This window comes from Meles meles, chromosome 2 (genome assembly GCF_922984935.1).
Source record: "Meles meles chromosome 2, mMelMel3.1 paternal haplotype, whole genome shotgun sequence".
Lineage (NCBI taxonomy): Eukaryota > Metazoa > Chordata > Mammalia > Carnivora > Mustelidae > Meles > Meles meles.
In genome coordinates, this window is record NC_060067.1 from 141189954 (window position 1) to 141205363 (window position 15410).

The 15410-nt window shown below is 35.9% G+C and overlaps 1 protein-coding gene across 6 annotated transcripts in view; it reads right to left on the reverse strand.

The window, feature by feature from the left end:
• Positions 1–15410, reverse strand: part of NEK1 (NIMA related kinase 1) — a 193128-nt gene that overhangs the window by 56748 nt on the left and 120970 nt on the right. For all 6 annotated transcript variants that reach the window (XM_045997312.1, XM_045997311.1, XM_045997310.1 and 3 more), the window contains one exon: positions 6350–6502. In XM_045997312.1, coding sequence (XP_045853268.1) covers positions 6350–6502 — 153 coding nt within the window. The remainder of the gene's footprint in view (positions 1–6349; positions 6503–15410) is intronic.

The following is a 15410-nucleotide window of genomic DNA, read 5'->3' on the forward strand; positions in this document are numbered from 1 at the left end:
AACAAAAAATCCCCTCTGACTCTTAATCTCACAAAACAAAGGGAGGGTTGCTGGGGGGAAGGGGAGGGGGGAGGGAGAGGGTGGTAGGATTATGGACATTGGGGAGGGTATGTGCTATGGTGAGTGCTGCTAAGTGTGTAAACCTGGCGATTCACAGACCTGTACCCCTGGTGCTAATAATACATTAAATGTTTATAAAAAATTTTTTTAAAAATTATTTAAAAAATCCCCTCTGTTTTTGGCTAACTCCTAACCTATGCATGCATAAAGCAGTACTCCAAGAAAATCAGCAGGTGTAATAGCAGCTAGGAGAATAAAATGCTGAGGAAAGATTTGACTAGTTGGGTGGTATTTGGGAGAGAGATTGAAGATCAAGCCCCAGAGATGTATGTTTGGTAAACATAAACTTTTTGTTGAGATCTCAGAAAGATCAAGGCATCAGAGTAAGGGCTACATGTTGAAATAAGTTAAAAACTACAAAAACAAGCAAACAGAGCATAAAGAAGTCTAATACAAACCTCAGTAGTTTCAAGGTAATCTGCTGGTGTTATTTAGTTTTAAGATAACACTATCCAGAGGCTATTAAACTTCACAACCACAATGTCTGGCATACAATCAAATATTGCAAAACACAAGTACAACAATTATAACCTGTGTCCTGGTGTTGTATAGTCTATGAGCTAAAAACAGTTTTTAAATTTTGTAAGTGCTGTAGAAAAAAAAATTTTTTTTAAGATTTTATTTATTTATCTTAGAGAGAGAGCACGCTCCCATGAGCACAGGGAGGAGCAGAGGGGAGGATGAGAATCTGAAGCAAACTCTGCACTGAGCACAGAGAGCAAAGCAGGGCTTGATTGCCTGACCACAAGATCATTACCTAAGCTAAAACCAAGAGTCAGACACTTAACTGACTGAGCCACCCAGGTGTCCCTGTAGAAAAATTTTAAAAGAAGAGGAATATGGATCATATGGACTCATAAATTCTTGAATGCCTATAATCTCACAATTTATTGACTTCTGTCATAAATCATGGTTTCTTGAAAAAAACAGAAAATGGCTGAAAAATAAGAAAAACAGAAACATAATAATAGAAACATAAATAGATACCTCAGATATTAAATTTATGACACAGGTATTTTAAAATAATTTTGAACAGTACGTTCAAGAAAAAAGAGGGAGTGATGGGCCAAAGGGATAAATCAATGGGCATTTTCAAGAGAGAAGTGAAATCTATAAAAGAATATTAAATGGACATTCTAGCATAGAAAAACGCAGTATCTGATATTATGAACTCATTGGACACATTTGGAGACCTCAGAAGGTTAGAGACCACAGAAGACAGAATTAGTGAAATGACAGATCGATACAAATGCAGGCATACCTTGTTTTACTGCATTTTATAGATAATTGTGTTTTTTTTTTTTTTTTTACAAATGGAAGGTCGATGGCAACCCTGCATTAAGCAAGTCTATTGGTGCCACTTTTCTAACACCATTTGCTCACTTTGTGTCTCTGCTGCATTTTGGTAATAGCGGTATTTCACCTTTTCATTATTAAATTTGTTATCTAATAACAAATTTGATATGGCCATCTGCAATTAGTGATGATGACTTGCTGAAAGCTCAGATGATGGTTACTATTTTTTTTAGCAATAAGTACTTTTAAATTGCCTTCTTAGAATGCTATTATACACCTAACAGACTATAGCGTAGTAAATAAAACTTCTCTATGCACTGGGAAACCAAAAAATTCATTTGCTTGCTTTATTGTGATATTTGCTTTACTGAAGTGGTCTGGAACTGAACCCACCATATCTCAGAGGTATGCCTGTATTCATACTGAAGCAAAAATGAAGAAAATATTTAAAAAGCATTAAAGACCAAAACAAATATGATAAATTCAAAAAGTCTAATATATGTGTAAATAGAGTCCAAAAAGAAAAAGAGAAATAACTGGGCAGAATATAGAAAGATCTAATGAAGCAATCTTCCTCAAATTGAAAGAAAATATATCAACCTTTAGGTTTAAGAAGCTGAAAAAACCTACAGCAGGTTAAAGACAAAGGAAACTACATCTACTCATATCATGGTAAAACTGCTGAAAAACAAAGAAATACTACTAAAAAAGCTCAGAAAAAAACATATTGCTTTCAAAGGAACAAAAATAAGACACATAAATGACATATAATTATGGATGCTGGAAGAAAATGTAATGATACCTTTAAGGTACAAAGAACAAAATGAAATAAAGCAAAAACAACCCCCTCCTTAAGAAACCCTAACTACTTAGCATTTAGTACATTGAAAATATTACTTAAAGAGCCCTGCATCGGGCTCTCTGCTTAGCGGGGAGCCTAATTCCTCCTTTCTCTCCCTGCCTGCCTCTCTGCCTACTTGTTGTGATCTTTGTCAAGTAAGTAACTAAAATCTTAAAAAAAAAAAAAGAAACAAATTGTGGTATATCTCTACAATGTAATATTATTTGGCATTAAAAAGAAATGAGGTATCCTATGATGAAAAGACATGGAGGAAAGGTAAAATGCATATTACTACCCAAAGAAGCCAGTCTGAAAAGATTACATATTGTATGATTCCAACCACGACATTCTAGAAAAGACAAAACTAATGAGATAGCATAAAGATTGGTGGTTGTTCGGAGTTCTAGAGGAGGGAGGAATAAATAGGTAGAACACAGGGATTTTTTAGGGCAATAAACTGTTTTGTGTGATGTTATAATAGTGGATATGTATCACTACACATTTTCAAAATCCATGAAAAATATAACACCAAAAGTGTACTTTAATGTCTACCATGGATTTGGGATGATCATAATGTGTCAATGTTGGTTCATCAATTGTAACCACTTTGGAGAAGGGATACTGATGGCTGGGAGGCTGGGCATACATCAGAGGAAGGGATGTACTGAAACTGTACTGTCTATTCAATATGGCTATGAATCCCAAATTACTCTAAAACAAAAGTAACTATTGGGGGGGAAACCACAGCACCTACTAGAAAAATGTATTTTTAAAAACTACTAGAAAAAAATATTTTAAAAAAATTTTAAGGAAAAAGATATTCTTTGAGTATCCAAGCAAAAAGAAAGTAAGATTGTCATCAGATTTCTGACAGAATAAAATGGAGTTTTATATAATAAGATATTCAAGGGATAGAATGGTAAGCGAAGGAGTTATATTCCAACTGACCTTCAAAAAATAAAGTCTTAAGGGGCACCTGGGTGGCTCAGTCAGGCATCCAACTCTTGATTTGGGCTCTGGTCATGATCTCAGGGTCATGAGACTGAGCCCTGCATTGGTGGTGGTTAGTGCTCAGTGGAAAGGCTGCTTGAGATTCTCTCCCTCCCCATCACACACTATCTTTCAAATAATAAATACATAAATCTTAAAAAAAAAAAAAAAGGAAGAAAGTCTCAAGACAAACTGCTATAAACACGCAAAATCTCTAGTCGTATTGTTCACAGGAGCCCTTCTATTACAAAAAGAAGATAATCAAATTGATGAGAAACTGGCATAAAGATTGAAAGACTAGAGAACATTGCAGGTCCTTTATGTTCTTCATTAAAGCCACAAAACAACCCTTAATAACAGTGTTTCCATTCTACACATGGAGAAACTGAATGTCAAAGTCAGTGGAACTTGTCCATGGGCAAATGTCACTGGGCAAGTGACTGAACCAGAATTGGACCAGAGCCCATTCTCCTTCCACAGCATGAAGTTGCTCCCACATACATATTAAATAAACTCTTTTTGTCTTTGCATATACTGGGATTGTGTATTCCCTAGAAGTTCATTCTATCCCTTATTTACCCATTGAGCTCCTTTTTTTTATTTTTGGCCTAGCTCAAATCACTTGCTCTCTCTGTGGCTTTCTCTGACCCAAAGGGCCTTATCATCCTTAACAAAATTATACAGTGCTGACAATGTAAAGCCTCCTAATCTGTGGCTCCATACCATTACACATACAACACTTCCAACATAGACTTTGTCACGTGTGATTTCCTGGTGATAAGAAACTGTGACTTGTGTTAAAATCCCAGCACAGAGCACATTCCAGGTAAATATAGTTAGGGAAAAAATTAAAGAGGGCAGATGACAACTCTAAGAAGTCTTTAAGTATCCAAGATAAAGTTAAGCATCTCTACACTACCTCTTAACTTTGCGCATACTTTTATCCTTGACTTTTTCATGCAATATTATCATTTATTTGTTTTGTTTTTTTAAGATTTTATTTATTTATTTATTAGTCAGAGACAGAGAGAGAGGGAGAGCGAGCACAGGCAGACAGAGTGGCAGGCAGAGGCAGAGGGCGAAGCAGGCTCCCCGCCGAGCAAGGAGCCCGATGTGGGACTCGATCCCAGGACGCTGGGATCATGACCTGACCTGAAGGCAGCTGCTTAACCAACTGAGCCACCGAGGCGTCCCCATGTATTTGTTCTCATTTGTGTCTGTCCTCCAAGAGCAAGGATGATCATTTTACTCTTTGTAGCTTTACTGCTTAACACATGGCAGCAGGGATAGCTAATTAGTGTTCCATAAATAGTTGGTAAATTGAAGTTTAAAAAAAAGTAAGACAAATCATAAATTATTTCTCAGTTCCAATTCTCTGAAGATGGATTATTTAAAAATGGAGAAGACCTTCCTTCACACTGCCTAGGTATTATTATATACCAAATTATACATTAAGCAATAATGATTTTACATAAAAGAAATCAGAATCTAATGTTTTTAAAGTAAAAGTTCTAATGAGGATAAAAATATAAAGAACTTTCAGATTACAAAATAATCTCAATTTTTTATCATTATTTTTGAAAATGTTTTAGCCCAGAGGCATTCTTTTTCCTGAATAAAGCCTCAGGCATTTTGACAATAGGATCAGACTAAGATATAAGAATATTGTTACTAGTATTTTTGTTTTTGATCAGTGCCTAGCATACAACTGCACAATTTCCAAACACAAGACTGTGAGCAATTACAAACACACGTATTTTGTGTACTTACCCTTTCGTCAAATAAGTAATTATACAATCTCTTTTCAAATTGTTTTTTTTTAAAGGAAGTGCTAGAATGATCAAAATAGTAAAAAAAAAAAAGTAAAAAAAATAAGTCTACTTTTTACACTTTAATAACTAACAAGTGTACAGGTTTATCTCACTGGCGTATTGGTATCTGGCTAATTTTTTTAAATACACTGTGAATAACCTTACCTCGTACGTTTTTTTTTTTTTTGTCAGTTTCTATGTGAGCATCACTCTAATTCAAAGAATTCTCTATATTCAATATTCTCCGTATTTAAATAATCCATCTTCAGAGAACTGGAACTGAGAAGTAATTTATGATTTGTCTTACTTTTTTTTTAACTTCAATTTACCAACTATTTATGGAACACTAATTAGCTATCCCTGCTGCCATGTGTTAAGCAGTAAAGCTACAAAGAGTAAAATGATCATCCTTGCTCTCAGAGGACAGGTACAAATGAAAACAATTAAGTGGTAATATTGCATGAAAAAGGCAAGGATAAAAGTATGCACAAAGTTGACAGAGACAGTTAAAGGGGAAAAAAGAGATAGATTGAGAGAGAACACAAAAGTGACACACTTTTGTGTATAGACACAAATTCTGAAAAAAGAAAAACCATATTCAGTCTCTCATTTGAATAAGGTTTAAAGTCTTAAAACACCTGTTTTATACATGGACAATCTTCATATGCATAGCTGTAGTACCAAGACCCATAATACTTATGGAATATAAATGTTTTCCTCCTGCTTCACAATTCAACCTCCCCAGTCCTCGGTTGTCAGTCATAGCTACTACAGATATCTTTATTCAACCTAATTCCAGAATCGACATGCATTGCGCTTATATCTTCATGTAAAATGATGTTTTGACTGTTCTGCTTTTCTGGCTCACCCTAAACACATTTCCATTTCCTTTTAAGATCCCATCCAGGTTATGTGAGGTCAAAATTCGAGACTACAATTTTGAGACAACTCCTCAGAAATACAACTATTTTCCACCTAACTAGAAAATTATTATGACAAAATATCATCACTTAAAGTAAACATATCTTAAAAATACAATTTGAAATTTTTAAAAAAGATTTTATTTACTTATTTGACAGAGAGAGAGAAAGTACAAGCAGGGGCAACAGCAGAGGGAGAAGCAGGCTCTCCGCATAGCAGGGAGCCTGATGTGGGGCTCCATCCCAGGACCCTGGGATCATGACCTGAGCCAAAGGCAGATGCTTAACTGACTGAGCTACTCAGGTGCCCCTATAATTTAAATTTTAATAACATTACTTCTATTATAGAAAAACAACTTGTTTCTGCTTACCACTTCTAATGGTTGTGTTTTCCAATAATTCTGTCTGAAGTTGTAGTTCAGCTTCTCCGAGTATCTTTAGAACTGAATCTGTAGGGCTTCTCCCCCACACTTTTCTTGGAGATCCACCAGGATCTAATTTAATAACTTCTCCCACTGTATGTTCTATTAAAAAAGACACAAAAACAAATTTCACTGATAGAACATAATACTATTACTGTATTATAAAGCAGACTTAAACAAATGCTGATTTTTTTTTTTTTTTTGAGATTTTATTTGAGAGAGAGAGACAGAGAGAGCATGAGAGGAGAGAAGGTCAAAGGAAGAAGCAGACTCCCCACGGAGCTGGAAGCCCAACGCAGGACTCGATCCTGGGACATTGGGATAATGACCTAAGCCGAAGGCAGTTGCTTAAACAACTGAGCCAACCAGGCACCCCTATGCTGATGATGTTTTAAAATACTTTCAGGGGCATGTGGTGGCTCAGTTGGTTAAGCATCTTTCTCTCTCTCTCTCTTTTTTTTTTTTTGGTTGTATATAAGAATTTTTTTTTCCTATTAACATATAATGTATTATTTGTTTCAGGGGTACTGATCTGTGAATCATTCATCAGCCTTACACAATTCACAGCACTCACCACAGCACATACCCTCGCCAATGTCAACCACCCAGCCATCCCAACCTGCCCACCCCACTTCCCCCCGGCAACCCTCAGTTTGTTTCCCATGATTAAGAGTCTCTTATATTACATGGAGCCCTGGGTGTGGTGCATAAACAATGATTCTTGGAACACTGAAAAAATAAAAAAATTTTTTAAAGAGTCTCTTATAGTTTCTTTCCTTCTCTGGTTTTGTTTTGTTTCATTTTTCCCTCTCTTCCCTCAAGATCCTCAGACTTGTTTCTCAAATTCCTCATATCAGTGAGATCTTATGATAATTGTCTTTCTCTGATTGACTTATTTCGCTTAGCATCATAGCCCAATTAGGCTGCATAATATTCCATTGTCTATATATATACACCACATCTTCTTTATCTATTCATCTGTTGATGGATATCTAGGCTCTTTCCATAGTTTGGCTATTGTGGACATTGCTGCTATAAACATCGGGGTGCACATGCTCCTTCAGATCACTACATTTGTATCTTTAGGGTAAATACCCCATAAGCAATTGCTGGGTCATAGGGTAGGTCTAATTTCAACTTTTTGAGGAACCTCCATACTGTTTTCCAGAGTGGCTGCACCAGCTTGCATTCCCACCAACAGTATAGGAGGGTTCCCCTTTCTCTGCAACCTCGCCAACACCTGTTGGTTCCTGACTCGTTAATTTTAGCCACTCTGACTGGTGTGAGGTGGTATCTCACTGTGGTTTGGTTTGTATTTCCCTGATGCCGAGTGATGTTGGGCACTTTTTCATGTGTCTGTTGGCCATTTGGGTGTCTTCTTTGCAGAAATATCTGTTCACATACACTTGTGCCCATTTCTTGATCGGATTATTTGTTCTTTGGGTGTGGAGTTTGGTAAGCTCTTTATAGATTTTGGATACTAGCCCTTTATTTGATTATTTGCAAATATCTTCCCCCATTCTGTCAGTTGCTTTTTGGTTTTGTTGAGTGTTTCCTTTGCTGTGCAAAAGCTTTTTATCTTGATAGAAATCCCAGTGGTTCATTTTTGCCATTGCTTCCCTTGCCTTAGGAGATGTTTCTAGGAAGAAGCAAGCGTCTGACTCTTGATTTTGGCTCAGGTCATGATCTTGAGGTCATGAGATGGAGCCCATCATTTATAAATAATCAATTATTTATTATTTATAAATAAATAATCTTAAAAAAAGGGGAAAGAAAACTGAAATCATATCAAGCACCTTTTCCAAAAACAACAGTATGAAACTAAAAATCAAGCAAAAGAAAATTGTTTTGTTTCATTTTGTTGAAGCATAAGAAAACTATAAAACACATATATGTGAAGGCTGAACAAAAGTATTATATTAATGCATGTTAACTATGCTTCAATAAAAAATAATAAAATATTTATGAATTAGTTTCAAGTAATATAAAAATAGAAAAAATTATACTTCTGTAAAATTTTGATTTGAGCAAATTTTTGAAAACTAAGACAAATAATAATTTGGGATGTACAAAGAGAAGAAATTTAAATTAATATTTGTTTCTATAAATTTAATTAAAGAAAATAGAAAAAAGTTATAAAATAAATGTCCATATGGTTTAAAGATAGAGAAGAATATTTCTTAAAAAATTTGTTTTAGGGGCGCCTGGGTGGCTCAGTGGGTTAAAGCCTCTGCCTTTCACTCAGGTCATGGTCCCAGGGTCCTGGGATTGAGCCCCACATCAGGCTCTCTGCTTGGCAGGGAGCCTGCTTCCTCCTCTCTCTCTCTCTCTGCCTGCCTCTCTCCCTACTTGTGATCTCTGTCTGTCAAATAAATAAATAAAATCTTAAAAAAAAATTTGTTTTAGTTTAGCTTACATATCATAATTATGTAGGCAACTGACACTACCCTTTTTTGGCAATAATAATTCTGAGGTAACTATTAAAATAAAATTTAGCAGAGCAAAAAACGGGAAATTATTTATTGTAATTTGAGTCTTTAGAACCTTTTGGAATAATACACAAAACATCTAAGTACTTAGCAGTATAAACAAGGTGCAATCTCACATATTATAGCACAAGTAAGTCATATAAAAATTTATGTGTATGAGGAAAGCGATAGAAGTTTATTAAGTGAAGATACAGAAAAAGCTCTCAAGAGTGAGAGGGAGGGGTGCCTGGGTGGCTCAGTGGATTAAAGCCTCTGCCTTCGGCTCGGGTCATGGTCCCAGGGTCCTGGGATCAAGCCCCCCATCGGGGTCTCTGCTCGGCAGGAAGCCTGCTTCCTCCTCTCCCTCTCTCTGCCTGCCTCTACGCCTACTTGTGATCTCTATCTGTCAAATAAATAAAAAAGATCTTAAAAAAAAGAGTGAGAGGGGGGCCCCAATCAGGCTGCCCTATAAGTCATATAAAATTTTAATGGTAACTAAATACAAAATGTTGATTCAAATTTACATATCCTACTTCTTTGAAAGTAAGTATCTGCAAATTAGCAGGTGATATTCAGTTTCATAAAGGAAAAATGATTCCCAGTAGAGAATCAACTTTTTTTTTTTTTTAAAGATTTATTTTTTTGACAGATAGAGATTACAAGTAGGCAGAGAGGCAGGCAGAGAGAGAGAGGGGAGGAAGCAGGCTCCCAGCCAAGCAGAGAGCCCGATGCGGGGCTCGATCCCAGGACCCTGGGATCATGACTTGAGCCGAATGCAGAGGCTTTAACCCACTGAGCCACCCAGGCGCCCCGAGAATCAACTTTTAAAAGGATAGTTAAAAAGTAGAAAACCCAGAAATAGACCCATAAGTTATAGACACGTAATATTTGACAGAGGTGTCAAAACAATATAGTGGGAAATGGGAAGTCTCTTTACAAATACAACTGGAGAAACTAAATATCCATATGAAATGATATTAACTTAGTTCCCTTTGATGCAGGGAGGGAAAACCAGGTAGAGCCGATGGTCTCTCTGAGCTGAGGTGACAGAAATTGGAAGTCTAGGAGGCCAAAAGTGGCTAATGTTGGCAGAACAGAATACAGAAGAGTAGAAAGCTACACAAATAGAACTCAGAGTCTTCTTGGAGTCTTAAGCTAACCACTGATCATCACACACATGGGAAATTACCATAGTCTAGGGAAGAGACGTAAAGGGAGTAGAGGGAAAAAATACCTGGAGTTCAAGCAAGGTAGGTCAAAATAGTCCTTCTTCCCACCAGCTGGGAAAAAAAAGGCCTCTGATTCACCAGTCATTAGGTAGATTACTCAGAGAGGTTTTAGATTCAGTGAAAGGGGATAGATTAGCCAGGGGTCCCACCTAATAAAGCCTACTTTTTTTTTTAAAAGATTTTTTAAGATTTTAAGAGAGACAGACAACAGCATGAGCAGGAGGGGCAGAAGGAGAAAGAGAGAGAATCTCAAATGGACTACCCACTAAGCATGGAGCCCAACATGAGGCTCGATCCCAGGACCCTGAGATCATGACCTGAGCTGAAACCTAGAGTTGGATGCTTAACCGACAGCACCACCCAACCTAAAAAGCTTAAAAGCAAGACCTAAAAGTGTGAAGCTTTTTGAAAGTAACTGAACTGTGTCCCAGAACAAAAATCAAGAACATTTACAGGAATACAAAAACATATAGCCACCCATTTATGTAAAATTCATGGTATGGCTTCCAAAGAATGATCAAGCATGCACAGAAGCAAAAGAATTCAACCTTTAATAAAGAGGGGGAAAAATCAATTAATATTAACCTAAAAATGACAGACCGATTTAATTAGTAGACAGGGCATTTATAATGGTCATTATAAGTGAATTCTATATGTTCAATAAGCTAGAGAAAGAACTGATGATAATTAGAGAAAAGGAAAACATTAACAAGATACACATAAACTTCTAGAAAAGAAGACAAAAAAAGCTGGAAAAAAATAGCAAAAATTTATCCAAATTTGATGAAAACTACCCACAATTTCAAGAAGCCCAAGAAAACCCAAGCAAAAGAAACATGAAGAAAATGTCACCAAGGCACATCATAATGAAATTTACTAGCTTAGGGGAAAAGTCTAAAAATATCCAGAAGAAATAAGACACATTACATACAGAGGAATAATAAGGATGACAAAAGAGTCTTGTCACAATAAATGCAAACTAGAAGACAATGGTACAATATCAATAAAGTTATAAAAGAAAAAAATCCAGAAAAAATACCTGTGCAAAAGAAAGGCAAAATAAACATTAAAAAAAAATTTTTTTTTTTAAGATTCTATTTATTTACTTGACAGACAGACAAGCAGGTAGAGAGGCAGGCAGAGAGAGAGGAGGAAGCAAGCTTCCCGCAGAGCAGAGAGCCCGATGCGGGGCTTGATCCCAGGACCCTGAGACCGTGACCCGAGCCGAAGGCAGAAGCCTTAACCCACTGAGCCACCCAGGTGCCCCCAAAATAAACATTTTTACAGACATACAAAAGCTTAAAGATCTCCTGGCCAGCAGGACTACATTACAAGAAATGTTCAAGAAAGTCCTTCAGGCAGAAGAAAGATGGTACATGGAAATGTGATTCACACAAATATCATGAAGACCACTGGAAACAGTAACTACACAGGTAGATACAAAAGGCTTTTTCTCTTACTATTTAAAGCTCCTTCAAGGAGAAATGATCAGAATGTATTGTGGGGTTTATAGCATAAGTTAGGAAAAAAAACCAAAGCAACGGCACAATGACTGGAAGGGAACAAATATAAGCATACCATTTTAAGGGTCTTATACTACATGTGCAATGTAATCAATTGCTGGAAGATAGACTGTGTGATAAGTTAAAGATGTGTGCTATGAACTCTAAAGCAAACACAAAAATAACAGAACAATAAACTGCAGTTAATAAGCCAATAACAGACAAAATAGAATCATAAAAATAATCCCAAAGAAAGTAAAACAAAAGGGGAAAGGAAACAAAGAATGGATAAGACAAACAAAAAATAAACAGCAAAATGACATTTTTAGATCTGACCATATTAACAATCACATTAAATAGAAATGGTCTCAACAACCAAGTTAAAGAGTGGATTAAAAAAAGCAAACCCAACATATGCTGCCTATAAGAAACCTATTTTAAATATATAGACACAAACAGACTAAAAGGTAGGGGGGAGTGGATAAAGATGTATCAACTAATACTGAGCAAAAAAAAATAATAAAATAGAAGTGACTTTATCAATAACAAAGTAAATTTTAAATAATGTTTTAAAAGGAACAAACTTGATAATCACAATGCAGATGAATCTCAAAAGTCATTATGATAAGTTATTAAACAAGTTAAACACACAAAAAAGTAAAAACTGTTAGTATGCTTAAATGAAATTCTAAAACAGAGAAAGTTAATCTAAGATAGAAAAAAATGTGGAGAAAAGTCCCCTCTGGGAGACTAGAAGCAGAAACTGACTGGGAAGAGGCATGAAACTCTTTGTTTGGGAAGATGGTGATGTTCTATATCTTGATAGGAGTGTGGGTTATATAGGTGTAGGCATGTGTTAAAACTCAACAAATGGGGGCACCTAGGTGGTTCAGTTGGCTAAGCGTCTGACTCTTGATTTCGGCTTAGGTCCTCATGTCAGGATCATGAGATCAAGCCCTGTGTCAGGTTCTGTGCTGTCAAGAAGTCTGCATAAGTTTCTCTCTCTCTCCCTCTCTCTCTGCCCTTCCTCACTGCTCATGTGTGAATGCACACTCTCAAAAAAAATAAATAAATAAATAAATAACTCAGCAAATGTACTTTTAAAATATCTGCATTGCATTATATGTAAATTTAATATTAAAAATACAAACTTCTAAACAAATATTGAACTCTAATGATATGTATACTATGAAGTACTTAAGACAAAGTATATCAATATTTGCAATGAACTTTAAACTGCATGAAAAAATAAGATACACTAATTGTTGGATATTAGGGTGGACAGATATGTGATCATATCAAGCACAGTAAAATATTAATCATATATTCTCAATGGAGAGTACATGGTGTGCACTGTGAAATTATTTCAGGTTTGCTATGTTTGAAATTTTTCATAATAAAATGTTGAAAATAGCCATGAGAAAGGATGAATATCCATCATTTGCACTGACATGGATGGAACTGGAGGGTATTATGCTAAGTGAAATAAGTTAAGCAGAGAAAGACAATTATCATATGGTTTCACTCATAGGTGGAACATAAGGAATAGGGCAGAGGACCACAGGGGAAAGGAAGGAAAACTAAATGGGAAGAAATCAGAGAGGGAGACAAACCATGAGAGACTCTGGACTCCAGGAGACAAACTGAGGGTTACGGAGGAGAAGGGGATGAAGGGATTGGATAACAGGGTGATGGGTATTAAGGAGGGCATGTGTTGAGATGAGCACTGGGTGTTACACACAACTAATGAATCTAATGAATTGAACACCACTTCAAAAACTAATGATGTACTATATGTGGGCTAACTGAACATGATAAAAAAAATAAAATGTTGAGAACAGTAAATCATGTAGATCATACAGTGGACTATTATATAGCTATAAAGATGATAAAGGAAATTTTTAATGTAGAGATATGAAAAGATTTATAAAACATACTTACATGTAAAATAAAAACAATAAATGATATATAACATAAATGCAACATAAAGGTGTAAGATATGTGTCTTTATTCAGATACACACACACACAAACACACACACAAAAAGGAGCTCAGAGGGATAAACAATAAACTACATCAGTGGTTACCTGGTAACAAGGATGGAAATGGAATATAAGTTGAGGTGGAGGGAAATTTTATACATTGTTTATACTATGTGAAAACATCACATAAATATATTGCATACTTAGGTTAAACACGATTTTTGAACTCATGAGAGGAAGTATTGTTCATATAACAGTATTAGTCTCATGCTAACTTTCCACATAAAAGTGCTTTTAATAAGGTAATGACGTGTCTCAAATGTCCTCATCTATTTGTTTGAGATAAGCCTATCTAATCATTCAAAATTACCAATTCTTGTGTTTCTGGTCTGCATATAACCTTTCTTCCTAGTTTTTAAGAAAATATGGCAGGAAAAAAATATGGCAGGAATTTTTTCATCTTATATAAAACTTACTTGCATCTCTCTACCTTTGCCTTTAATCCCATCCTGTCACACTGGTGTGAGTTTTTTGTCTCAGAGGTGCTCTAAATCATTTATAGCCCCATCACCTGAGAGATCTCACAACATCAATTGTATTTATCATCATGTTTATGTAATTAATGACCACTTTTATGCATAAAATATGTGCTACATGATAGGGAACACAAAACATGCAGCACAACTCCCATGAGAGAAGACAGATGATTATCTCATGGGAGATGGCTACTGATTAATAATCAACACAAACATAACACAGATAATTATCTAACAAAGATATTAAAAGTTATTATAAAAATTTTCCAGGAAACAATCATGAATGCTCTTTATAGCAATGAAAAACAGAAAGTCTGAAAAAAGAAATAGAAGACATTAAAGAAAATTTTAAGAAATTCAAATTTCAATATCCCTAAATAAAATTTTACTGGAAACACAGCCATGCTAACATTTGCATATTGTCTATTGTTACTTTCACATTATATTAAAGAAGTTCCAACAAGAGTCCTTATGGCCTGCGAAACCTAAAATAATTACTATCTGGTATTCACAGATAACATTTGCTAACCCTTGTTTCAAAGACTGCGCTCTGCACTCAGAGTAAATTCATACTGTTTCAGAGAGTCAATGTATAGTGCCCTTCATGATCTGGCCCTGCTTACCTCCTTGAAGGCTTCTTACTTGCCATTCTTTGTCTTAACTTCTGAATTTTAGCCATCCATTCTGAATTATACCCAGTTCCCTGAATTTTAACATTCTCTCACCTCGGTCCTGGTTATTCTATGCCTAAAACACTTGGCTTGGATTTTGGTTTAGTTTACTATTTATGGGCGCCTGGGTGGCTCAGTGGGTTAAGCCGCTGCCTTCGGCTCAGGTCATGATCTCGGGGTCCTGGGATCGAGTCCCGCATCGGGCTCTCTGCTCAGCAGGGAGCCTGCTTCCCTCTCTCTCTCTCTGCCTGCCTCTCTGTCTACTTGTGATCTCTCTCTGTCAAATAAATAAATAAAATCTTAAAAAAAAAAAAAAAATTTTTAGTTAACTATTTATTCCTTGGCTAATCCCTTTTTCCAGAAAGCATTTCCTTGGCTTCCCTAAGACTGATATATGTCCTAATACATATTCTTACAGTAGCCTATGATAATTTCTAGTATATTCCTTATCAATTACAATTGCCTCTATCTTGTCTCTCATTCCACCAGACCCTAAGCTTCTTAAGGGGAGGGACTATGTCTTAACCATTATTGTATCTTCATTGCTGAGGAATGTGTAGCATTTAATGGGACTCAAAAAGAACTGCTGAATAGGGTGTGGGGCGCCTGGGTGGCTCAGTGG